Source organism: Podarcis tiliguerta (assembly GCF_965153285.1).
Source record: "Podarcis tiliguerta genome assembly, chromosome: 5".
In the NCBI taxonomy this organism is placed as follows: Eukaryota; Metazoa; Chordata; class Lepidosauria; order Squamata; family Lacertidae; genus Podarcis; species Podarcis tiliguerta.
The window spans coordinates 42666172-42691785 of NC_139538.1; the positions used below are offsets into that span (position 1 = coordinate 42666172).

Sequence of the window (25614 nt, forward strand, 5' to 3'; positions counted from 1 at the left end):
GGATATTTTGGTTGGGGATCCATGTGCTTTAAATGTATGGTGTGGCTGTGCCCTGGTTTTCAGAGGCATACTGTCTCTGGTAGTGGATTGGAACGCAGAAACATCATGACTAGAAGCCATTGATCTCTATTAATTGTCTTGGATTATATTGCAGTAAACACCATGGCAAGACAGAATCAATCTACTCATAATTATCTACAAATACAGATGTTCAAAGAATGACTTTAGCAATTACTATTTTGCTTCTTGGTATGAGTTTTGGGAGAAAAACAACAACCCTCAAAGTGTAAGAAAACTCAAAATCATCATTTTTTATTTGGGCTAGGAATGTCACATGAACAACATAGGGCACCACAACAACCCCTGATATCGGTTTGCAACTTTTGCTACAACTCATGAGAAGATAAGAAGAGTCCAGATCAAAGACCTATCTCCTAGAAGATCAGGCTTCCCACAATGTCCAACCAGATGCATAAACTGGACCTGGGGCCAATAGCCATGACTTGGTTTTCACATTTTCTGCCTTTAGGACACCCTTTCCACACCTATCTGCCTGCTATGGAACCCCTGCACCTTGGAAAAGTTTTTGGAGTATACATGTGTTGAGGTGACATGGGATGCTGGTGAGGCCTCTTAATGCACCCAACATCCCCTTGCTTAGCTGAACCTTGTTGGGCGGAGGGAATAACAGTGGTTGTGGGCAATCTATCTTTCAGGGAATCTTGTCTGCCGTTTCTGATCTTCTCATTCAGGAGTCCCTGATTCCTCTCACACAGAGTGTTCTTTCTCTTCAGTTCATGAACAACATTGTCATCACTGCGTTCTATCCACAATTGGATCAAAAGGATCTTCCTAGCATGAGAAGAAACTGTCCATAATGCTTAATCGCAGTTGGACTGCAGTTGAAATTTTTGCATGTCTGGCTGCTGGGGAAGATGCTTCAGATATAAAGTGCTTAGAAGGAAGCCACCCGGAGAATATTTATTGATGGGCAGGTATAGACATAAAAATAAAAATAAAATGATTCCCAAAATAACTCACCTGGATTTTCCTTCATCACCTACCTGTGACGAAGCCTAAAACCTGGGCCCTTAAGGTTATCCTGGGATGGGTCTAGTTGTGAGGAGACCCATTTGCATGCATTCTTGTCTGACTGCCCTTCTTAACTCCAAATCTCTGTCAACATTATCTATGTCCAAAGTCAATAACAATTGACTCAGTCCTTCCAGAGGAGATTAGCAACAGCTGTATTTTTCTTTAAGGGGGTAACTTTATCAAAGGAGGGGGAAAGAGGTAAACTTCTCCACTAACTTTTTTTAAAGGAGAAACTAGACCCTTTCCTTAATTCCTGCACTCAGAAGTCTGGTCTGGCTTCTTTTTCATATAAAAACCTCAAGATGTGGCTGTCTTTTCTCTGAACATTTAAGAGAAAAGGAGAGAGATGCATAATTTTAAACCAATTGTTTAAAAGTATTTGTTTTATTCCTGCATTCGTTTGCATGCATAAACATAAGGGGTGATTTCATAAAATCTTGAAACAAGTGTGTGTGTTTTTAAATTGAGAAAACTAGCAGTGGTTCTAGAAAAACATGAAGTCAGGATCCTGCATGTTCATGCAAAGTATACACAAAGTGTGTTCATTCAAAATATTTTTAAGACAGCAGAACTTAAGATTCTAAGAACTGCAGAATGTTAATTTATTCACAGGAATATGAGGGGTTACAAAAGATTCTGCCTCCCAGATTTATATCAGAGATCTCTTTGCTCTTTCTTTTTCAGTTTAAAAATGGTAAATCAGGTGGATTTCAAAGCCATCGGATCACATTATTTTAATGGTCCAGGAGGTGCATGGATGAGTCTGAAGGATTACCTTTTTGCATCTTATTTTGGAGATACTAGTCATAAATCTCTCTTTACTTTTTCATGAAGTGTGAGAGGCAAACTTAAATATGGGCACCTATGCTTGTAGTTATATAATTATATAGATAATGCACGCTCTTGAAGGTAGATGTTCAGAAGCCATTTAGGGACTATATTTGTGTAAATAGCCACTGCATTTAATCATTAGAATTTTATTCTTATCCTAAACACACTTACATCTAAGTAAATATTGTTAGGGCCCAGCTGCACAAAATCTACATCATCTTATGTGATTCCTGTCATTGCATTCACACTCCAGACATGTGGTGGATTTGAAGAATATTGTGGAATTGCAATGGAAAAGACAATGCATATGTGTGCTTTTAAAACCTCAGCACATTCCTAAAATGTAAAAGTGGTGAGACCCACCATTCAAGTGTGATTGTTCTCTTTTTTGGAGTAGAGAAGAGGGGAGGAATAGCTTCTATGCCAGCCTGGACTGCTGGCCACCTAAATGGAACACTGCTAGAGGATAAAGTGTGACTTATAATTGTGTTTATTCCCTCCCTTCAGTAGTGTGCTAATTACACATATGTAAGTCCAGAGGCCTTCAGCGACATTTCCAGAAGAAAACTTAAGACCCCATTTAAATTATTTGTGATTAAATACTTGAGGTTCTAAATTTTTGAAGCTTAATTTTATATTTTGCATATTGTATATTTTATTGTGGAGCGCTTCTTTGAAAAATTATGAAATGTAGGATATAAATTTTTGAACGAACGGAGGAATATTTAGCCCAGCAAAATTTAAGTTTGGAATGGGCTCCATGTGGTTTGGTAATTTTAGACCCTGGACTTAATGGTCTCATGAGAATGGTGGAACTCTTTAGATGGAATTTCCTGTGCATATACTTCAATTTCCTTACTATGGTAAGCCAGCCCTCCTGCGTATGGGAGTTCTCCACCTACGCCACCTGTAAGCACCTCCTTAAGAATAAATGCCAGCAACAGTGTAATCTTACTCAGAAGTAAGACTCACTGCAGTGGGAAGTATTCCCAGGTAAGTCGGTTTAGGAACTGCCACCTCAACACACGGGGATTACTTGTGCCTAAGGGCTTTTGGAAAGCGAGACAGCCAAAGGGGGAATAGCTTTGACCGGACTGTTTCTTCACTTGTCACGAAGTTGTTGCTTCGTCGCCAAATGCTTCTCAAGGAAGACATCTTGTCCGTGTTTTCGAGTTACTGTTTTACTGGTGATGGTAATGCCCTGTTTGGGGGAAAGGGGCTTTAATTGGTAATTTTTGACAAACAATTATTATTTTTTTACAGCTGGCTTCAAAAATAGATTATCGGAGGAGGGGATGAAGAAAGGAGGAACGAGCAGGAAGGGGAACAATCCAAGTTCCCTTTTTCTTGGCCATAGAATCCAGAAAGTTTTATTATTATTATTATTAAATCCGGAGCAAATGTTGAGAGTTAATTCTATTTCCACCGCCTCGCTTGTATTTCAGCGAGAGGGGGGAAATATTACTTTTTAATTAATTTCATCACTAGAGTTCTTAGAACTGCAAAAAGAAAATTAACGTGCAGGGGGGCTGGCAGAACCTCGCCTTCCAAGTGAGCAACACCGAAACCTATTTGAAGCGAGAACTTTTTCCTAGGATAATTTATTGGAAGGTGAAATAAAATATTATTGCCCTGTCTGTCCGGATTGCCGCTGAAATGCATCAATTCTCATATTGCGATATAATCCAATGATTTGTTTATTTCGGAGTCTTGAATTATTAAAGCCAGCTGTTTTATTATAAGAAGCTTTGGCGGGATTATTTCTTTGATTTCCTCCTCCCCCCTCCCCTGGTTATTAAGTTTCCATTGATTTCAAGCACATCTTCCTGCCCCCTAAAAGAGAAGGAAATGAATAAAAACCAGAGTATTCCGCAAACTCTTTAATTTCTTCAAGAAATGCTAGTTGCATTTGGCACCCGGAATAAATTATTCACGGGTGCACTCAGCCGCCCAAGGAAGCAGATATTAAAGGTCTCAGAAATGAAATGATCATTTTGCATTTCGATCTGTATTAGCATAACCATGCTGAAGCCAGCAGCATTCCCTCACCGGGAAAATAAATGAATGGTTTTTAAAAAAACAAAAACAAAACTGTCACCCTGGCACCCTTCAAACAGCAGCAAGTCCAAGGTGGAAGGCGCGGTTCCTGCGGTCTTGCTCGCCCCAGGGTCAGGTCTAACTTCACTAGAATGGTATGTTCTTCCAGGGAGAAGAGATAAGCCTGCCGAGAGCACATTTGCAACTTTCAAAGTATGATCTCCGCTATTGCCCCATTGCCTACCCATGGCTTGTCTCCCACGCACGCACCTCTTCCCATGAATAAGTTCACACGTTTATTGGTCTGGTGGTCTAGGGAAGAGGAGTAAAAGCAAAATATTACATTTGGAACAACAACAAAATCACCAGTATTTCTGGCTGGCAACGTTTGTAAAGAGAAAGTTAAACTGGCCCGCCTTAGCTTTTCCGAGTTGGGTGGTTGGGAAGTCGTTAAAAAGGCGTTGGATGCGAGTCAACAAGCAGCCTCTAATCTGTTGAGATCAAGAAACTTATCCAGCTTGGAAGGAATATGACGACCCTCTGAAATCTCTCTCTGTCTCTCTCTCTCACACACACACAGGCTGTGGGTGGGTGTTCCTCTCGCCTGGAGGGTTACTAACACTTTCCAAGTCCTGGCAAAACAAAGAACTAGCAGAATAGGCTTTTGCGCTGCGTTTTAGCATCCGTGCCCTAATGTCAATCTTTTTTCTCATTTTAACAAGGATTACTCAAAGTCCCAAAGCAGCCAAATTAATGGAGGAATAACTAAATGGCAAATTTATTAATACAGGCCACCGAACCACGATTGACAATTCAAAAGAAGGGCAAGGACGTTAGCTTTTGCGTTCAGATTCGTAGCTTTAGATGTTTAGCTTCCCCTTCAATATGCTTCAAAGTAAAACAATATTTATCCGGGAGTTTAGTGCCGCTGGAATCCTTAACCGACCTAAGCTCCAATCGCAAACATAACTCATTGAGAAGTAAATTGCGATGAAATTACTGGATTTTTTTGGGGGGGGGGCGGCGGAGGAATCGGGCTGTAAATATATTTAACGTATTTAACAACTCAAAATAACTCAAAACATTCCCACCTACATTGATGGGTTTTTAAGTTGTAGTACAATCAGCTCAAAGATAAGGCCCATTGTGGTCGGTGAGACACTTCCATGTAAATGAGTATAAGATTGCAGTCTTGGGGTGTATTGTTTGCAAGAAAGTATTTCTAGAACAATGCAATTTAAGCAGAATATACTGAAAGTGTTCCCCTGCACAGATCTATTCAAATGATGAGGAGTTGCACAAAATCGCTATCACCCTTTGACTCTTTGGGGTTAAGTTTAGGGGACTAATTCGTTTGATTTGGAAATGTTGTAACAAGAAAGAGGAGGATGTGTCTATGAATGTTGTTTTCTCATAATTCTCATAATGGAAAGTGATAGAAAAACCAGCTGTTCCACTAAGAAGTGATATCCAACTCAGAGTAGACCCCCTGAAATCAATGCAGTTAAACTACATATCACTAACATTTGCCAATCACCCAACAATAATAATTGATTGTGATTATTTTGATACCTTAAAAAAAAAAGTTTTAAGATTTTGGAAGCATTAAGCGCTATCCCACGGAAGTTAGCATATTTAAATTTCATTGCTCTCAACAGATGTGATTAAGGTGCTGGGCCCTTGGCTGGACTGTGCTCATGGCTTTCAACACTAAACATTATGGAATGTTGGGTTCTACATCAAAAGCTTTATGTTGCAAATAAATATGGCTTCAGATCTGTCATGGGACTCCATTTATTAACTGATGAAGTGCCTTGCTTTTCACCCACTAGTCAAAGGATTCATGTTTCTAGTCAGAATCCAGTGTATTTCAAAACAGTTGATAAATATGGCTTCAGTTTAAACTTTAATCTCCTTTTTTGCTTACCAAACTCGGTAACGAGCCATATGCCCTGTATGTATAACAGCATATTAATGGTTTTATGGCCATGATTATTAATGATAATAATTAAAGTAAGTAACACACAAATAATTTATTGCCGAGAGAAAATTTTAAGCTCCTTCCTTGAATCAGTAAATGTAAGACAGCTGCTTATAGCTATGATGCCACAACTGGTATCAGAATGTCCAAATCCACCATTGCTCTGTCATAATAATAATAATAATATAAATATAAATTACAATAAAACGTAATGGGGGGGGAGTTAATTAAAAGATGGCTTAAAATACAGTTTAAAATGCAGCCTTATTTTAGTAGTAGCCCATAAATCAAGACCATAAAGGGAGGAAACATCAAATATTAACCTGAGCTGGCTATCCATGCTGGTCCTACATGGGCCAGCAAAAAAGCCAAGGGAAAATTTATATACCAAATCCCATATAAGGGGTCAGAGTGAGTCCAAGCCGAAGGCCAGGTGGAACAGCTCCATCTTGCAGGCCCTGCAGAAAGATGTCAAATCCCACAGGGCCCTGGTCTCTTGTGACAGAGCATTCCACCAAGTTGGGGCCAGTGCTGAAAAGGTCCTGGCCCTAGTTGAGACCAATCTAACCTCCTTGAGGCTCAGGACCTCCAAAATGTTGTTATTTGTGGACCTTAAGGCCCTCCGCGGTGCATACCAGGAAAGGCGGTCCCATAGGTATGAGGGTCCTAATTGCACCAATTAACCAGTGAAGACCACACACTCACTGGTTTCAATGGGGCTTGCACATTGGAGAACTGTGGACTTCAATGCTCTCAGCTCTATAGCACATGTCAACAAACTTCAAAACTCTTAGCAAACTTTGGTTAAAATCTCTTAGGCAAACATTTAGCCTCCTAAGATATTAAGAGATGGGGTGGCTGGGAGCAGAAGAGCCTTCTTATGAGATAGCTAATTTCAAGACTGGATCTACAAGTGCAAGTTTTAAAATGGGAGGTAATATTTTCATAACAAAAGTGAACAAGCCAAAAATGAGGTAAATGCCTGCTGTTGCATCTTTGCTGAAAGACACACAACAAAACCCTGGGCATGTCTACTCAAAAGTAATTCACTTAATTCAATGAGTCTACTCCCAGTTAACTGTATTTAGCAGGTGTGGGAAGCCTTTTTCAGTCTGAGAGCCACATTACTGTCTGGACAACTTTCTGGGAACCACAGGCCAGAGGCAAAAGTGAGCAGGGCAATAATGTCAATATTAAAGGTAAAGGATAAAGGGACCCCTGACCATTAGGTCCAGTCGTGGCCGACTCTGGGGTTGCTGCGCTCATCTCGCTCTGTAGGCCGAGGGAGCCGGCGTTTGTTCGCAGACAGCTTCCAGGTCATGTGGCCAGCATGACTAAGCCACTTCTGGCGAACCAGAGCAGCACACGGAAACACCATTTACCTTCCCGCGGGAGCAGTACCTATTTATTTACTTGCACTTTGACGTGCTTTCGAACTGCTAGGTGGGCAGGAGCTGGGACCGAGCAACGGGAGCTCACCCCATCATGGGGATTCAAACCGCTGACCTTCTGATCAGCAAGTCCTAGGCTCTGTGGTTTAACCCACAGCGCCACCCGCGTACCTGACTTCTATAAATGCTTACAGGCCCCTCTCTATCCCCCAGCCTGACAAAAACATTCAAGGTGAGTGTGGAGCAAGACTAGTGAAGGGCTGTGGTCTAGGGAAAACCTAAAGGGCCAGACAGAGAGGACTGAAGGGTTGCATGTGGACCCTAACAAGTGTAATTGTGGCATAAGCTTTCATGGGCTTGAGCTTTCTCCATCAGATGTGCAATCTGAAATCCATGGCCAACATTTACCTAGATTTCAGCTACCTGGTACATAGCCTTGAAGCATGAGCTCAGAACTCCCAAGGAGCCTCGTAGCCCCGTCTCTCTATCTGCAATATGGGGTTTGCCTGACTTACCTTACAAGATTGTTGTAAGAGTTAAAGCTAGATAATGCATGGGAAGCACTTTGAACAAATTTGCATTGATTTGTTCTTACAAGATGTTAAGAATGTCCTTGTTAATCTGCTGTATCAAAAATGGCAAGAAACTCATGGCACTATGAAGTATAAAAAGTGGTACTTGTGACACAAGCTTTCGTGGGTTTGTGCCTTCTTCATCAGACGCAAACTCTGAAGTCCTTGGCAAACGTCTGTCTACATTGCAGCTATCTAGCTTGGAAATCCCAACTTTAAGCTTATCCCCACTGATTGAGTGTGTATACCTGGAGATAAAGTGTAGCATTGAGATATTTCTTTTCTTAGTGGTCCATCTTCAAGTTGCTTCGACTTTGCTTTGTCTTCTACACCCCCGGATCTTATCCCCCATTTCTTGGAAGAAGTGGGGCTTCGGTATCTTCACAGGCCCTTGCGCTGTTCATTGGGATTAAGCAGTACAGCACGGGAGTGGACCGATTTCTGAGTAAGCCGTGCCCGGGAGGGTCAAGCAGCCCAGTAACAATGCGTCCAAGGCTAGAATACTGGCGTGTGAAATCAGAGCTTGGGATCAAAATTGCTGTTGTTTTGCATAGAGAGGAAAATCCAGAGCATTCATGACCACGACGGGTTTTTAAGTTCCTACTGCAGAATTTCGTCAGTCATCCCGAAAACTGAGTCAAAACTTATGGGAAAAGACAAAGAGAAAAGTAAGTGGAGGAGCGGGGTGTCCTTCTTCCTCAGTACTCAGCCAAAAGCAAAACTTCAAGTTTGCTCTCTCTCTCGGCAATCCCGGATGTCTCCCATCCCCGCTTTTCTTGGCCCCCGGAGGACTCGACGTCGCTCACGTTTGTCCGCAGCTGCCTCCTGAAAAGTTGTCCTTCCAGTGGAAGCGAAGAGAAAGGCTACCAAGACGACCCGGTGGCGACCTGGAGGCGCGCTAAGAGAGGAAACCAGCTGCTGTTTCCCAGTCAGGACGCCGAGGAGTTTCTTCGCTGCTCCTTCGCCACTTGCGACGCTGCGTCGCTCCAACCAGATTCCTTCCTTCCTTCCTTCACTCCAAAATCCAAAAGCATCAGTTCATTTTTCTTTTCCCTGGATCACCACTGCGCGCCCAAGGGCAACGTTAGTTTTCCTAGCGTAGAGAAAAGAAAGAGTCGGCATTACGAGAGAAAAAGGGGGAAGCGGATCACCTGGCGGTGCCTCTTGAACGGAGTTGGGCCCTTCGCTTGGGAAGGGCAAGCAAGGTCGAGGATGCTGCCACGCACACGGCCTTTTTCTTTTCCCATAGCTGCATTTCTCTGCTTGCAATCGTCACCCCCCCCCCAATCCATGTAACTCAGGATAACTCTTCATGTATCTGATGCAAGTGGACTGCAGTCCAGGAAAGCTTGCGCCTTAGTAAAGTTGTTAGTATTTTAGTCGACGCTACTTGTTGGTTTTGCTGCAAGAGACTACCAGGGCTACTCCTCTCGGGGTTTCTTTTTAAAGTTACCTTCTCCCTCTCCACGGCCTCTTGAAGAAGCAGATGAAGTATGTAAACTCCCCTTGAGACTATTCCTGGCGGCCTCCGTTGCAAGGGACAGGAGCTTGAGAACAGGAGTGCCCTTGGGAATAGTCGTAGTAGAAGTAACGATAATAGCAACCCAGATATAGGTGTGGCTGTTTTTTCTCCGTGGCCCAGGGATATGTTTTATATCTACAGCGCAAAAGTCCTTTCGCTTCCTTCGCACAAATTTCTCACGCCTTAAGAAATCTTGAGGAGATACACACTTGCCCCAGAAGATAAGACGCGTCTCGCCGAATCTGACCTAAATTCAACCAATCCGGAATTTTTCAAGAAGCACAGATGCTGACACACACAAGAAATGGACCAGTGGTTCTCCGGGTCACCCTAGAAATAATGAAATAATAGAATGGCAAAAGAGACCCATTCTCCCGCTTCACAAATTTGGGAGGACATCCTGCTGCTTTCGGTGGGATTTATTTTCAAACAAGTGGCAAAGTGTGCGCTAGCGCGCTTAGGTAACCCTGAACACAACACCCCTGTAAACAGGCATTGAAAAGAGAGGGCCGTATCAGAACAGAGACTTTGATTTGTGATTTTGTTCCAAAGAGGTGCTGCTTCTGGCGGGTTTGCCTTTGATCCCCACCCCCAATTTGGAGATGAAGAGCCCAGACAAAAGATTTTGGACAACTTTTGGTCTGTTTCAACTTTCTGCTAGATTCCAATCCTGCTATGCCTGTTCGGAACCCCCCTCCCCAAGTGAACTATTTATGCAGTGTATACTGCTCCTACATGAACCGAATTAACTCTCCAGCGCAATGCTAACCATGCTTACTCAGAAATAAGTGCCCCCCCAAGTCCAGTGGGTCTTACTAACCTGTAGGTAGGTGGGTTTAGGATTGCAGCCAAACTCATTACTCCGTTGAACACCTAAGACTAAGTGCTTGCTTCACACTGATTTTAGTTGGACTTACTCCCAGGCAAGAGCACACTGCAATGCAATCCAGTGAACGCTTCCCTGGGAGTAAATCCCACTAAAATCTCTATTCGGTGTCTCTATCTTTCTCTGGAATGAACTCATGGACTAATGTCTGACGCCGATTATGGAAAATATCTGGGGAATAGGAAATTAAAGTAAATGCCTTTCCTATCTTTCTGCAGTTTGCAAACATAAGCGACACTTACAAAGGACAAGCGGGTGGTGGTGCTTTTTTTTACTTTCTCTTCCTGCCAGATGTTACTCATCCTCGGCTTTTGCAACTGTTTCCCCCCTCTTCTACATTGCTGTAGGAATGGGATTGTAAGGTTTATTACAAACCGTGTTGACGGAGAACTCAGTTGCGCGTTTGCACCGGTTGGCTTCCTTTGTATTTAAAGGACTTGCGCCGTCCAGCTGACATTGACAAAGATACCTCTGTAGGAGCCTATAAGTTTCGTTAAGAGTAAAACATTGTAGCCGTGAAAACCGGGCAGCTGAGCCGACCGACATAGTTCGGATAGACCTTTTTGAAAGTTGATATTTGGCCTAGCTAGCTAAAAATCGATCCTGGTCATTTGAAAAGGTCAAGATGTAAACAATTCTCCTGTACCCTGCTCTTGTTTTCTACAGCACAGAAATGTTTCGCTGGAAAAGGTGACTTAAGAAACAGCAACAGTGCCGTTGTTCTGTTTTATTTTTAATCCATAGTGGAGTTGTCTTCCATACGATCCTTGCGCAGGTCTCGTTGCGATGAAGGGGGGACGAAAATGTTTTTGTACAGTTTCCCTTCGTCTCAATGGAGCTTGGGCGGGAGAATGTATAGCTGAACTGGACTCCTTTCCATGTACGCTTCCTTAGGAACTGTAAGATCATATTATTTACACAACACTCTGCTTTCCAATGAATCTGCATTAGGTCTTTTGTAGTCTCTTTCATGGCAGATATAAAGAAACGGGTTGCCTAGCTGTTGAAAAAGGAAACTATACTGATCAGAACTTTTAACCTCCTCTTACAAAACAGGCAAAAGTTGATCCGGTCTGTGCATTACGTGTTTTCTCCTTTTCAAATAAAGTGCTAAACATTATGAAGGAATAATTTGGAATACTCTGGAGTGATTCTTTTAAGGGGAGGAAACATCATTGTGGGCCCAAAGTACAGGAAAAGTATTATTCTGCTTTGCCTAAAGCTAAAAATCCTCTGCATGCTTACAGGGAAATATGCTCAACTACTGAATAAACATGCACAGGATTGTGCCCCACGACTGTAAGCCTTTGAGCACCTACTGGGAGTAAGTCTTCACAGGGGGAGTCTTGGCGTGAAATCTTAATTCAATTCACAGGAATACTGAGTGTGTCTAAACAGACTTCCTTCTTTTGATTCCAGAGATCATAGAATTGTAGAATTGGAAGGGACCATCAGGGTCATCTAAGTCCAACTCCATGCAATACAGTAATTTTTGCCCAAGGTGGGACTCAAAACCATGACCCTGAGATTAAGAGTCTTGTGCTCTACCAACTGTGCTATCCATTGGTCTTAATTCTTGATTCTATGGGCCTAAATTTCGTAATTGATTTTACTGTGTTTTAATTGCCTTGCTGTATGCTACTACTACATTATGTGCAGAACGTTGGGACTTATTATTGTTATCGCGGCCACCACCACAATCACCACCATCTTATTCAGGGAAGGTATTTGGCCTACTCCGTTGTATGGTAACTCACTGAGCAGCTCCACTGACGGAGCTGGTTTAGAAGGTTATATCTGGGTTTCCTCCGAAAATGACCCTCCAGAGATAGCCAAGGCAGTGTCCTTCAGAAGTGTTGCACTAAAACGCCACTCATCCCTGACCATTGGCCATGTTGGCTGGGGACGATGGAAGCTGTAGTCTAAAACACCTGGCTACCTTCCCTAGAAGAAGCCAATCACACACACACACCAACCCACTTCTGTGGCACATTCACGACCAACAGGTTTAATGCTGCATAAGGTTTGGTGCACAAGAACCCAGGTGGTTCTTAACAGGAATCACTGTTGAGAGGGAAAACGCAGAGGAGATGAATAAGATGGGGCAGGAAAAGATAGTTGATCAATTGATGGGTGGGAGAGAGGTGATTATTAGATCAAACCTATCCATTCTTATCTGATATGCAGATGACACAACCTTGATGGCAGAAAGTGAGGAGGAATTAAAGAATCTTTTAATGAGGGTGAAAGAGGAGAGCGCAAAATACAGCCTGAAGCTCAACATCAAAAAAACTAAGATCATGGCCACTGGTCCCATCACCTCCTGGCAGATAGAAGGGAAAGAAATGGAGACAATGAGAGATTTTACTTTCTTGGGTTCCATGATCACTGCAGATGGTGACAGCAGTTACGAAATTAAAAGACACCTGCTTCTTGGGAGAAAAGCCTAGACAGCATCTTAAAAAGCAGAGACATCACCTTGCCAACAAAGGTCCGTATAGTAAAAGCTATGGTTTTCCCAGTAGTGATGTATGGAAGTGAGAGCTGGACCATAAAGAAGACTGATCTCCAAAGAATTGATGCTTTTGAATAATGGTGCTGGAGGAGACTCTTGAGAGTCCCATGGACTGCAAGAAGATCAAACCTATCCATTCTGAAGGAAATCAGCCCTGAGTGCTCACTGGAAGGAAAGATCTTGAAGTTGAGGCTGCAATACTTTGGCCACCTCATGAAAAGAGAAGACTCCCTGGAAAAGACCCTGATGTTGGGAAAGATGGAGGGCACAAGGAGAAGGGGACAACAGAGGACGAGATGGTTGGACATGAGTTTGACTAAACTGCAGGAGGCAATGGAAGACAGGAGTGCCTGGCGTGCTCTGGTCCATGGGGTCACGAAGAGTTGGACACGACTAAACAAATAAACAACAACAACATTTAGATTACTTCCACCCCCATGATTCTGAAGAGGCAGGGAAGAGTTCACAAAGATGAGTAAAAATCTCAGAAAGTCGGTGAGTTTAAACGCACACAATACAGCGTATCAATCCACACTCTGGAATATACCATGCTGCATTTTTGCAAAGGGAAATGCCAGGACCTGAGCCTCCCTGGAGGCGACTCCTTCTGACCTGGACTCTTTGGCCTTGATCCCCTTTGGGAAAGGCTTGGTTGCCTGGTGGCGAGTGGGGGGCATTCTACGCATGGTCAAAAACACCTCTTCCTTGGTAGATCATGATCACGTGCTTTAGCCACAGAGAATTAATTCCTGAGGAAGCTGAGACAGGCTAGTGGGGAATGACATTGAGGTGCTCTTTCTCTCCCCCACGCCTCTTCCTCATGGCTCTGCCTTCTCTCTGCCTGTTATTTGTCCCCTTCCGGGACCGGCTGGCCTTTCTGGAAAACACAGGACAGGGATCTGCATTTCTAAAGGTTTGATATTGCCGCTTGTCTCCGCGCTGTCCTCAGAAGAAGTCAAAACATGTTTGGGTGGCTCAACGAGGCAGACATAACTAACTGAGAGACAGGCAGGGATCAGCTATGCCGGAAAAAGGAGGTGTCACTTGTACGCAGTCACTTTGGTGATCAACACTTGGATGATTTATGCCTTCGACTTTAATTATATTTCTGTGACAGGTGGCACTTCCCTGGACAAAAGTTAGCAGAGGTCAGCCAAGACGAAGTGTCCCTTTATCAGTCCTGAAATACAACGGAACGAGATGCAACGTCCAGGCAGACAGCCCACAACATTAACTTAGCCTCTTGGATACATGAATTGACAGACAGCGGCCCAGGATCGGAGATGAGGAAGATCAAGGTAAAGTTTTGTCACACCTTTGAAAATAAATGCAATCTTTCTTTCTCCTTCCCGCTCCAACCCAGTCCGGGTTCTTGCATGGTTACTAAGAGCTGAAATAACATGTCATTGACTCCCTTCAAGAGAAAGACCTTGGGAATACAAAGCAAAACAAACATAACTTTGAGGGCTAACTGCTTGTTAGCTTCAGTTCAAGAAAAATAATCTGTTCTGCAGAAGAAGGCAGTGGCTGGGGGAGAAGTCAGTTCCTCAGGCTCCTTAAATTCAGATGACTTATAGTTGTCAACCTAATCTATGGTCCAGTTACAAAGGAAATTCATACATTTAATTTGAGCATGCCCCATTGAAGTCAATGGAGGAGACCTGAGATTTGGATCCAGGTATTTTAAACTACCCAGTAGGGCTTGGTGAACCTTAGCCAGTCCAGAGAGGACCATGGTATCTCCAACCCATTTGGTAGCAATGCCATCAAAGACTTACTCTTCTTATACCTGACATCATTAGAGGGGTCTCTGAAGATCAGCAATTTGGAATGGCATTTAAAAATGGAACTGAATCCATCCAAATTCCAAGTGCCTACTGGAAACTGCTCAGGACACACCATGTATTTAAAGAACATGTTTTTAAATGTGTTTGTAAGTAAATGAGTTTGTCTGTTGGGAACATGGCTTGTCCTTCTCTCCCACCTAGCCTCAGTTTTCCTCCCTTTTCAGCTGCTTTGTCCTGCTTTCTTGGGGTTTTTCTCACTTTCTTTGTACCATAAAGAGTGATCTGATCTCAAAAGTTATACACAGATGTAAACCTTCTTTGGGATGGGATATCATGGACAGCACACTCATTATTGTCATGACTCATTGAGGTCATTGGAGTGTTACGTGCAGGGCGCTTCTGATTCTTGGTGGTTGTGACCTTGACCTGTCATTTGTGGTAAGTTGACCTCTAGGCCAGGGCTGGGGAATCTGTGATCCTCCAGCTGTTGTTGAACTCTCATCAACCCCAGCCAGCATGGCCAGTGGTCGGGGACAGTGGGACTTGCAGCCCGGAAGCTTCTGGAGGGCCACCGGTTCCTCAAGCCTTGCTGTAGGCCCTGGTGCACTCAGAAAAGAACTTTGTGGGCAAAAGTCAAGGATGCAAACCAGCAGAATGAGTCGGAGGGACTGGCATATTTACTATGATCTAAAGAGATGATAGCATTTATGACCATTCAGTCTATAGTCCAAAATTGCATAACTGCACCATTGTCTCTAAGAAAAATGATGTTACGGGGAACCAGGCAGAGGGTCTTCTTGGTAGTGGCACCCACCCTATGGAATGTCCTGCCATCAGATGTCAAGGAGATAAATAACTATACAACTTTAGAAGACATCTGAAGGCAACCCTGCATAGGGAAGCTTTTAACGTTTGATGTGTTATTATGCTTTTATATTTGTTGGAAGCCACCCAGAGTGGCTAGGACAGGCTTCCTCAAACTCGACCCTCCAGAGGTTTTGAGACTACAATCCCCATCATCCCTGATCACTGGCCCTGCTAGCTAGGGATCATAGGAGTTTTAGGCCAAAAATATCTGGATGGCTGAGTTTGAGGAAGCCTTGGCTAGTGCAACCCAGTCAGATGAGTGGGGTATTATTATTATTATTATTAGCATTTCAACCATCAACCCCCAGCAAAATGAAACTGTTAGAAACAAGAAGAGCTTCCTTCCACATCAGGACCAAGAAAGTCAGATAGAAAGATACTCAGGCCATTACTTCCTGGATTTCCAGGTGCAGTCCTACAAAAGTGATGATGGAACAGAGAAATGAAACATTCCCTGCCAACACACAATAGGCTTCTTGGGTTTCCTTGACTCAAAATCCCCCCCCCCCATATGCTCGAGATGCCTTGAGATCCCAGCTCCTTGGACACCTTCTATTTTGCACCCAATTGATTCTGCTCTTCTTGATTCCTGTTGGCTGGTTTCCACTCTCTTATCTTTATGGTCAGTACTGCAAGAAAGTATTGAAGTTCTGATCCATTATTCACTGGAATTTTGTCTTTGGCTTAAAGAGGAAGGAAGAGAATTGGCACCTCTAATTCTATGATATGTATTTATTTTGAAGTCCTATTGATTTCAATAGAAGTTATCTCCAAGACATTGTTCTTGGTATGGTTGTAAACACATTCCCACTGAGTTTACAAAGTTTTCTCTCAAGTACGTATGCATATAATATCCTCTTTAAATAGAGTCCCTGAGGCAGTTACTACAATCCAGGACTTTACAATCAATGGATATTTTACCATTGGCTTCAATGGGATGCAGATTGTAGCCGTAGCTCATTTCCAAGGTACTTTAGTGATATTTGTTTAGAATCAGTAATTTAATAGTACAAAACTGTCTATAAATTCATCCCAGTCCCAATATACTTACTTAAAAGTAAGTTTCATTAATATCCTCTTTAAGTACACCACCCCTCCTTTTTAAACAACTGATTCCACTTTCGGGGAAACTCCAGAACTACCTCAATTCTGATGCGCAATCCCTAGCTGTTGGTGTTTCTCTTTTGCTTAGTTCTAAGCATAACACATGCTAAAAACAACAATATTCTGTCTATACCACAATTCCTTGCAGGCACAAATGCAGATGCTGGCATCATTGAAGGAGGCTCTAGGTTGCGTTGGAAGATACTAAACATTAAATCAACCTCTGGCCCTTCCGACACTTTCAGAGCTCGTTCTTACACTTCCAAATCCCCTTCTGTAGTTTCTGGATCACTCACTTGCCTTTACTTCGAATTAATGAACTCCGGATTAAAAGAGGAAACGTGAACGCTGTATTCACAAAGGCTTTTAAACAAAACCTCAGGACACCCGGAGCTTGGAGCAACTCCAGAGAGCCCACCCATCCCGTTTCAACCACTTCTCTTTGCAGGACGCACCAGTCTCGCCTCCCAGCAAAAAGAGACTCCTGTAAGAACACAGGAGATTCCTTAGCCCCAGCAAGATCTCGATCCCCACCCTCCACAAACACACACACCCTTCAGACATTAAGGAGTTAAAATAAATAACGGAAGTGGTCAGCATGTGTTCTTCTTTTCCCGGAACTCCCAATATCGCCAGTATTTAAACCTAAGCTCTAAGTAGGGACCTGGCTGACCGGATGCTGGAGCAGCTAGGCCTTTGGTTTGCTCAACCAAGGCTCCTATCATCATCATAATCATCTTCACCCACCCTGTTTCTCCAGATAGGTCCCTTCTTAGCCATGTTGACCACGGTTCAAGGCAACGATGGAACTGGGAAACGAGTAAGGGGGGGGGGGGAGTATAGTCCAAACAATTCCAGAACTTTAAAGGGAGGAAATTTTTTTAATTCCGTGCCTTGCTCGGCTTGCTCGGCTAATAGCAGGGCGTTGATACAGTGACGTATCTGGTTGCCCAGATAACAGTGGAGATGATCCACCGGGAGAGGAGAGTCGGGACCAACTTTATTTCGTGTGACTGCTCTTTTCAATCTTATTCCAAGTCGACTTCACCGGTGCGCACATTTCGTGCACATGGGCGAGCCCTTGCAAAGAGGACTCGCGAGAATGAAACGCAAGCACGCTTATTAAGCAATATTCTAAACACGTGTGCAAATCTTTTAAGGGTCTGTGTGAGTGAAATAGTATGCATTCGTTTGTTTGCTTTCTTTTTCATTTATCTGGGTCGTTTTCTTTTAAGGGCAGGCCACCAGTATCCAAGGGTTCCTTTGAGGCGCGTGTAGAAAAAGTTGATCTATTTATTTCAAACGCAGGGGACAAAGCCAATTGGCCGATCTGATCCTAAGCACGCTTAAGTTGAAGTAAATTGCTTAGATACGTCTGTTGTGAAAGGTCTCTAGCCCACTGAGCTGATGTGATTAAGGCGCAGCACCGGCCCCAGCCGCCTCTAAGGTGCAGGGGGAAGGAGGATGTGAGTCTCCTCGACAGCTTCTCGGCTTGTCTTGGGAGGGACAGGCCTCCCCCGACGCCCTCTTCTTTTGAATTGGGGTGAGCTGCAGCGCGCTCAGTATACATTCCCCAACCCAAAGTGACTCCAGTCCACACCGAGAGAGAACACAAGCCTGGACCGACGTTTTATGGGTGTACCTCCCCCGATACCCCACCATTGTTGTCTCGGTTTAAAACCGAGCTTCCGAGACATCCTACCTCAGAGCTCTCAGGCCGATCAAATCTCGGCAGGCATCTCTTGATCTGCTCAAAGATGCCCGCTGAACCTCTGTGTCAAAGCACACTTGTTCCAAAGGAAACTGCCATTGATTACAAGGAGCTACTGCTCCTCTCTGTGTGTGTGTGTCTCGTGATGGAGAGACTCCAATCATTTATCAAAGCAGGAAGCCAAAAGAAAGGAAACCACCCCTCTCGGCAAAGCCAAGGCAAGGAACCTAACGATTTAGATTCAGGGTAATTTCTCCCCTCCCCTAATCTCCTCGCAGTATTTGATATGATGAATAACCCAATATAGGCCTTTAAAAATAGGTCACTGCATAAAGAGACTCCCAGAGAGCAATAAAAAAAAGAGGGGGAAGGAGGGCGCTTTAAGGAGAGAAGCCCTTTGACTTTCTCTCGGTGTTTGTTGCCAGCATCCGCGCGCAGAGGACAAACAAACGGAGGCGCCTCTGGATGGGAGTCAAGGTGGGGGTGAGGCGAGCCTGTCCCCGACTCCAGAGGTTCCCCTGTGGTCTGAAAGAAGACCTGAGTGCTCAGGTTGGGAAGTGGAGAAAGGCATTAACCCCCCCCCCCTTCCCATATCCTGTCTATATGCGCAGGGCGGGGGAACTGTCCACGGATCTAAGACGGCCCTCCTTACACCGCGATACTTAATCCAGAATAACGGCAGCGGCATGTTTCGTACCCCGAGTCCCCGACACACTCCCGCACCTTCGTCCACAGCCAGGAACGAGCTACAAGAGTATACATCTGTAGAGATGGAAGGGAACCCAAAGGGTCATCTAGCCCAACCCCGGCGACGAATAACGTTCTCGTTTTCGTCGCTTTTGTAACCGCTCTGTTTGCGAGGTTAAACGAAGCAAACTAATCCGCGTTCACTTCTTCTTTCTACCCGCCAGCCTTTGGCTTTCACCGCAAACGCGGGTTGTTTCCTCTCTCACCCTCTTTTATTTTGTGTTTGTTTGCTCAGTTTCTTTGTTCCCCCTGGAACGATACCGTGGTTTATAGGAGTAGTTAAATATTTGCTCTTTCGGTGGTTGACTACAGAGCGGGGGGATCCGAACTCCCTTCTCCATAGGAGCGGCGGCGTTAAAATATGGTGCCTCTGGTTTTTGCTCGTGTTGGTAACGGGAGGCGTCGGAGAGATTTATGGAATTTTAGCTTTACAGACATGAAGTTTCGGGGACAGATAATAAATAAGAGGGGAGGGGATTGGGGAACGGTTTATTTCCTCTCACTAGAGCCTATGGGAGGAATATGGGGGGGGGGGGGCGGCGAGGCAGTGGGAGGGGAGGCACGGTGATCCCAGGTAATCATTTGTGGAAAGGCTCACAAGAGCTCCTAGCGCTGGAAATGCAGGCGGAAGAGTCACGTCCCCAGTTCGCGGGGACTCTATTCCACCGGCTCATCCCGTCTCTATTTGCACAGCATCATCACCAACAACAACACTTGACTTTAACCGAGCCTAGAGCCAGCCCGGCTACACTGATTTCAGAGGAGGGGCGCGTGAGAAGGAGGGAGGGATCAGGATCCTAGTTTATGTAACTGGTTTCCACCGAAATAACTGGAGGGCTCCTCTGTTTATAAACAAAGGGCCTTCGGAAGGCTGCATCTCTCTCTCCACCCCCCCCCCCCGCCTTCCTTCCCCTCGTCTCCCCCTCTTGAAAAGGGCTCGCTCGTCTCTACAGATCTCATAAAGGGCAGGGGGAGGTTGCAAGATCGCCTGCCGAATAATATCCTCATCATAACCGGAAACGTGATGCTGTAATCATATTTTCATCTCGTTCCAAAGGGAGAACCAAAATGGTTTCTTCTTTAACCGTCACTACTATCACCCCCTGGTTAAAACAAAAGCCCTCCTCAAGGACAAGGATCCTCAAAGATTCTCGGCGACCCGCTGCCCTGCTCCCAGTCACTCAGGGAGCCTTTCTGGGGCGGGGGGAGGAGAGGGCAAGAAAAGCCTCCACCTCGCGGGTCCCCAAGCCTTTCAGCACCGTCACCACCAAAGAGCCGTATTTCTGCTCAGCTTTTGAGTGAAGCCATACGAGGGTGGTGTAGGGAAAGTGGGGAGGAGAAAAGAGAGGGGGGGGAACCCTCCTTGTCAGAATCATCTGGAGTTTTTAAGGGAAATGAAATATATCCCTTCCGTCTTTGGTGGCCCTTTGCACTTGAATTATAGCAGAGAAGGATTTAGCTAGAACTATAGGGGACTGAGCGCTCTCGTTCGCTCTCCCTCTGCTGTCCTCTAGGTATTACCAGCGATGATATATTTACCGAAAGTCTATGCACAGCTCTGTGATCGCACCACCTTATTTGACATGAAGAAATGATGATGATGAAATAATAATAATAATAATAATATGCTTGAGCCCACTGAGATCACCCATATTACAAATACTGGAAAGAAACTAGTCTCAGCAGGAACTAACAACAGCTACTGCGTATTTGGTTATCCTGATCTCAAAGGCAGGAGGTCGCCATGTTACTTGGATCAAGGTGAAAACTCCTACACCAATACATCAAACAATATGTCAATATTTTCTTTATTTTGTTTTTTAGAAAAACAATAACCTGACATAAATAGTTACAGAATTAGTACAACAGCGCACGCAAAGGCAGAGACGCTTTGCGTCCCCCTGTAGATAAATAGATAACACATAATAATTATTTCTTCCAAAGCATGCTGAAAGGAAAGGAAAAGCAGTACAAAAAGTTTATGTCGTAGGTCTTTGCCGCCTGCTAACCAGACGGGTATTTATTTATTTTTTAAGACATCAGCCACAACCATTTAAGTACCGAATTAAAGGTACGGAATTACAACTTCGAAAAATAAAGTGCATATTATTTGGGGGGGAGGGGAGGGGAAAAAGCGAAAAAACCACAGAAAAGATTAGAATAAGCTTTTGAACGAAAGATTTCCCTTACCTGGTGATCTGTTCGTTCCTTCTGCCTCTGGTTAGAAATAATATTTAAAAAAGAAAAAAGAAAAAAAGATTAATCATAATCATAATCGAAGTCGGGAGGGGGGAATCTGGAAAGGAACTATTGATGGGATTTTGGAGGGTTATTTAATTTTTCCTCCAAGCACACTGTATTATCCTGATGCAATAAAGCCTGGCTGTAATGTAATTTTAAAATACATACGTCCAAGCAAATAGTGGGGACAGAATATGACAAGTGTATTTCGACATTATAATTCAAGTGGGCTCCACCTACCATCCGCCTCCCAATTAATGGCCTAACCAAGTTGCAAGAGCCTGCATTGGCCAGACTTGAGAGAGGGAGCTAGAAAGAGACAGGCAGAGCGAGAGGGGGCGAAAAGTGTCATTGAGGCGAAGGGATCGCCTCCCAATCAACAATAACTTGTTAGCAAGAGTCAATTACCTCGCCTCTGCCTCTCGCCGTCTTTTTTTCTCCCCCCAGCCCGAGGAAAAGAGGCTCTCCGGCGCCTCTCGCTCTCCCCTCGCTCTGGAGGAGCCCCCCCTCCGGATTTCGCTGGGGGAAGAGGGCGAGCTGGGGGGGCGAAAGACAGATCTGGGACGATTTGGGGGGTGTCTCCTAAAATAGCAGCTGGGAAGAGAAGCGAGAGGCGAGAGAAATAAAGTGGGACAGGAGCGCCTCGGCCACCTCTTTCCCAGCCAGGACTGCGGACCCTGCCTGGCCGTCCAAGGACGGCTTCCCACCGCCCTCCTTGGCCCCGTGCTCCCTCTTCTCTCTCCAGGGCCAGCAGACCTGCCTCCTGGTGGAGTTGAGGACCTGAAGTTTTGGGGAGTCTTTTTGGAGGGGGGCTGTTCTGTTTTAATTTTTCTCCTCGGTTTCTTTTTTTTGCTCCCCGCCTCCTTTTCGGTTGCTCTGCGTTGGCGACTGCAGAAAAGCGAGGGAGGTCATTTCAGGCAAAGAGCGAGCGAGAGAGAGAGAGAGTAGGAAGGGGGCACAGGGGGTGCTGCGGTGGGGAAGGAGCCGGAATCCCCGACGCCCGCCAAGCATGACTTCCAAAGACGACGGCAAAGCCGCCTCGGTGGAGGAGCGCCGGAGAAGCCCGCTGGACCACTTGCCTCCGCCGGCCAACTCCAACAAGCCCCTGACGCCCTTCAGCATCGAGGACATCCTCAACAAGCCCTCGGTGCGGAGAAGTTACACCATCTGCGGGACTGCCCACCTGCTCTCGGCCGCCGAGAAGCACCCTCCGGCCGCCCTGCCGCTTTCCAGCCGGGCGCTGCTCTCGCAAACGTCGCCTCTGTGCGCCCTGGAGGAGCTGGCCAGCAAGACCTTCAAGGGGCTCGAAGTCAGCGTCCTGCAAGCCGCCGAAGGTAAGACCCGCCGCACGCAGCTCGGGCTGATCAGGGGCTCGCTGCCTGCCCCCTTTCCCTGCCTGCCTTCTAGCTGTGGGTGGGGTGGGGGTGTTGTGAGGGGAGAGAGATGGTGGCGCGTTTGTGGAGAGCATCGGCGGAGAACTTGGCGCTTGGAGGATGGAGGCGCGGCGGGGGCTTAGGGAGGACCACAGATGCGGGTTCTGGTCTGGACAAGAAGGGGCAGCCCCATCTCTGGCCCCCACAGCCACGCCGGGCCGTTTTGAGAGGAATCCCGCAAACGCTCTGCGGTTTCTTGCCCTCCCCCCTCCCCCAGGCGCAAACTATGTCTTTAGAGAGGAGGCAGCCCACGCGTGAAATCGGTGTGACTACTGCAGCCTGGTTTGTGCACCCAGTCGGTTTCCGCTCCCCCTTCCACCCGTCCGCCCGCCCAAATTATCCTTCTTCCCTCCGGCCTCCATCAAGTCCCCATGGCCATTAAGATGTTGGGGGCGAATAGTAGAGGCCTACTTTCCTTCTTCTGGGCTGGGATTCGAGAGTCCTCCAGGCTGAATCGGTGGTTTGTTTTGCTTTTAAATTCCCTTCTTCCAATGCAGTTAAGGGAAGCCCAGAGTAAGGAGAGGGAGGAGGAGGAAGATGGCAAGAGGGGCCTGCTGGTGTTTTTGGGGGTGCCGGATGGCTTCCTCTCGCTTTGTGGCCTGGGAAAGAGCAAGAGAGAGAGAGAGGCTGGATAAGTCTCGTTGGGCTGCCTGTGTGGGGGGTGAGCGTGAGACTGAAAAGCCTTATTCTGCCTATTTTCAGGAAGGGATGGGATGACTATATTTGGCCAGAGGCAAACCCCCAAGAAAAGGAGGAAGTCTAGGACGGCCTTTACAAACCACCAGATCTACGAACTGGAAAAGCGTTTTTTGTACCAGAAATACTTGTCCCCCGCGGACCGAGACCAGATAGCGCAGCAGCTGGGCTTGACCAATGCGCAGGTGATAACGTGGTTTCAGAATCGCAGGGCCAAGCTCAAGCGGGACCTGGAAGAGATGAAAGCAGACGTGGAGTCTGCCAAGAAACTGGGACCCAGCACCCAGGTGGATCTGGTAGCCATTGCCGAGCTGGAGTCGACCCCCGAAGGGAGAGCGAAGTCGCGCTCCCTTTCGCCTGCCCTCCCCAAGCATGGACTGGAAGGCAGCAACAGCCACCTCCAGCTCTCCCCCGGCTCTCCGCTCACGGACCAGCCGGGCAGCAGCAAGGACTGCTCGGAAGACGAAGACGTGGAAATTGACGTGGATGACTGAGGGGTGGTGGTGGTTGCTTCTTCTTCTTCTTCCTCTTCTCCTCCTCCTCCTCTTCCTCCCCCTCTTCTCTCCCGCCCTCCTTTTGCCCCGCAAACAAAAACAAACGAAGAAATTGACAAATCTCTTCCTCCCCGCCTTCCTCCTCCTCGCGCTCCCTTCCACCAAGACACAAGGAGAGAAAGTGTCCGCTCCTGCGCCCTCCTCATCACCCGGGGATAAAAAATAATAAACAGAACAGAACAAAAAACAAAACAAAAACAAAACCCACGCCGGACTTTAGGGGGAACTGCAAATCAGCTTCCTTGGCGACTCAGTAAATGCGGTTTCTTTTCAACAAAAGCAATAAGCAATATAAAAGAATCACAATTATTGTTAATTATTATTATTAAAGTAGGAAACTATATCCCAACGGCTGCCAAACCAGGTAGCTATCACTTTTTTTTTTTTTTTTTTGGAACGGTGCAATTATGGATAGCTTCTGTATAAATATTTAAGCATATCTATTGGGTATTTTCTTTTTTTGAGGGTTTGCCTTTTTTTAAAAAAAGAATAATAATAACGATATACTTTTTTTGTTGTTTATAAAAGGACTCTTAACCTTGGAGTAAATGCCACCTCTTTGATGCTTGGTTAGACGGTTGTTTTGAAAGGTTTTCAAAATCCACTTTATGTGAGAATTAAGTTAAACCGTAGTTCCCTTTGCTCGCATGCTCCCTATATGCACGATTCTTCCCCACCCCCTTTTCTTTGGCTTTTTTGTTTGGTTGTTTAATTCTCAATTATTATTATTATTTTTCTGGGATATCGTGGGGGTTTGGGTTCTATCGCAAGTTTAAAATATATACTTTCTTTCCCACCCCCAGCGCCTAGGACTCGGTCTCCAATGAGATTTCTGCCTCGTTTTACCAATTAAAAGCTATTTTTACCATTTACTGCTATTGTTGTGCTTTTATTAAAAAGGAAAAAGAAAGCTACCTTTCGTATTTTTATATGAAGGTAGTTTTAAGAAAAGAATCTAGACTTATTTTTTACTCTTTTTTAGAATTCTTTTGCATGCTACCGAAATAATAAGACTAATACCGCTGCTCAAAATGATAATATCAACAATAATGAAGAACAGATCCAGCCATCAACAGATGGGAATATTAACGCTATAAATACAAATGTACAGGTTTGAAATGTTTTTCTTTGATCTGTAAAAATAATTTTTTTAAGGCCTGCTTATTTAAGTTACAACAGGGACGGTGTTGCTTTATATCTTGTCTCTTAGAGTTGTACAGACAAGTCTTTTTCCGACACAATAAAACCTTTACAATTTTAATATACACTTTTTAAGGTTTTCTTTGGGAATGAAAGTCTTTAGATATCCCGTTTATCCGTTGTTATATATAAAAAATGTTCCTTTCGTCACTTTGGGGAGTGATACAAATGTGTTTCAGCTTTGGGTGTCACCAAGTTGCCAGCATTTTGAGGTGGCTGAACTGACAGCAGGAAATCTGCATTTCATACACGCTACGCGTAGAAATCTACTTAGAACTGAAACTGTATTTCTTTTTTGGGTGGGGGCGTTATCCTAAAGTAATAAGGCTGGTGAGGCATGTAAGTCACCAAATCCAGAAGCATCCGTGGATATAAAAATAATGGCTTATAAAGCCGTGTGTGTGTCTCCACACATACACCATACATTTCCATTCCAAAATATAG

The 25614-nt window shown here is 45.0% G+C and overlaps 1 protein-coding gene and 1 long non-coding RNA gene across 3 annotated transcripts in view; one reads left to right on the forward strand and one right to left on the reverse strand.

The window, feature by feature from the left end:
* The window catches only part of LOC310678190, a 66568-nt gene extending 45209 nt beyond the window's left edge, over positions 1 to 21359 (reverse strand). The window contains exon 1 of the long non-coding RNA XR_014511684.1: positions 21237 to 21359. This is a non-coding gene — a long non-coding RNA (uncharacterized lncRNA). The remainder of the gene's footprint in view (positions 1 to 21236) is intronic.
* Positions 13972 to 25191, forward strand: LBX1 (ladybird homeobox 1). 2 transcript variants are annotated; one of them, XM_083441606.1, is made up of 3 exons: positions 13972 to 14128; positions 22182 to 22621; positions 23423 to 25191. In XM_083441606.1, the coding sequence occupies exons 2-3, from the start codon at positions 22297 to 22299 to the stop codon at positions 23908 to 23910; spliced, it is 813 nt and encodes a 270-aa protein (XP_083297732.1). In that variant the 5' UTR covers positions 13972 to 14128; positions 22182 to 22296; the 3' UTR covers positions 23911 to 25191. The 2 variants fall into 2 exon arrangements, 1 of the variants encoding a protein (XP_083297732.1); XR_014511653.1 differs by lacking the exon at positions 13972 to 14128 and having other exon boundaries at positions 21612 to 22621; positions 23423 to 24334; positions 24774 to 25191.
* Positions 25192 to 25614: the final 423 nt, after the last annotated feature.

Coding starts and splice junctions, on each gene's coding strand:
- LBX1 (XM_083441606.1), top strand. CDS start 22,297: ATGACTTCCAAAGACGACGGCAAAGCCGCCTCGGTGGAGGAGCGCCGG. Junction 22,622..23,422: donor CGTCCTGCAAGCCGCCGAAG/GTAAGACCCGCC, acceptor GCCTATTTTCAG/GAAGGGATGGGATGACTATA.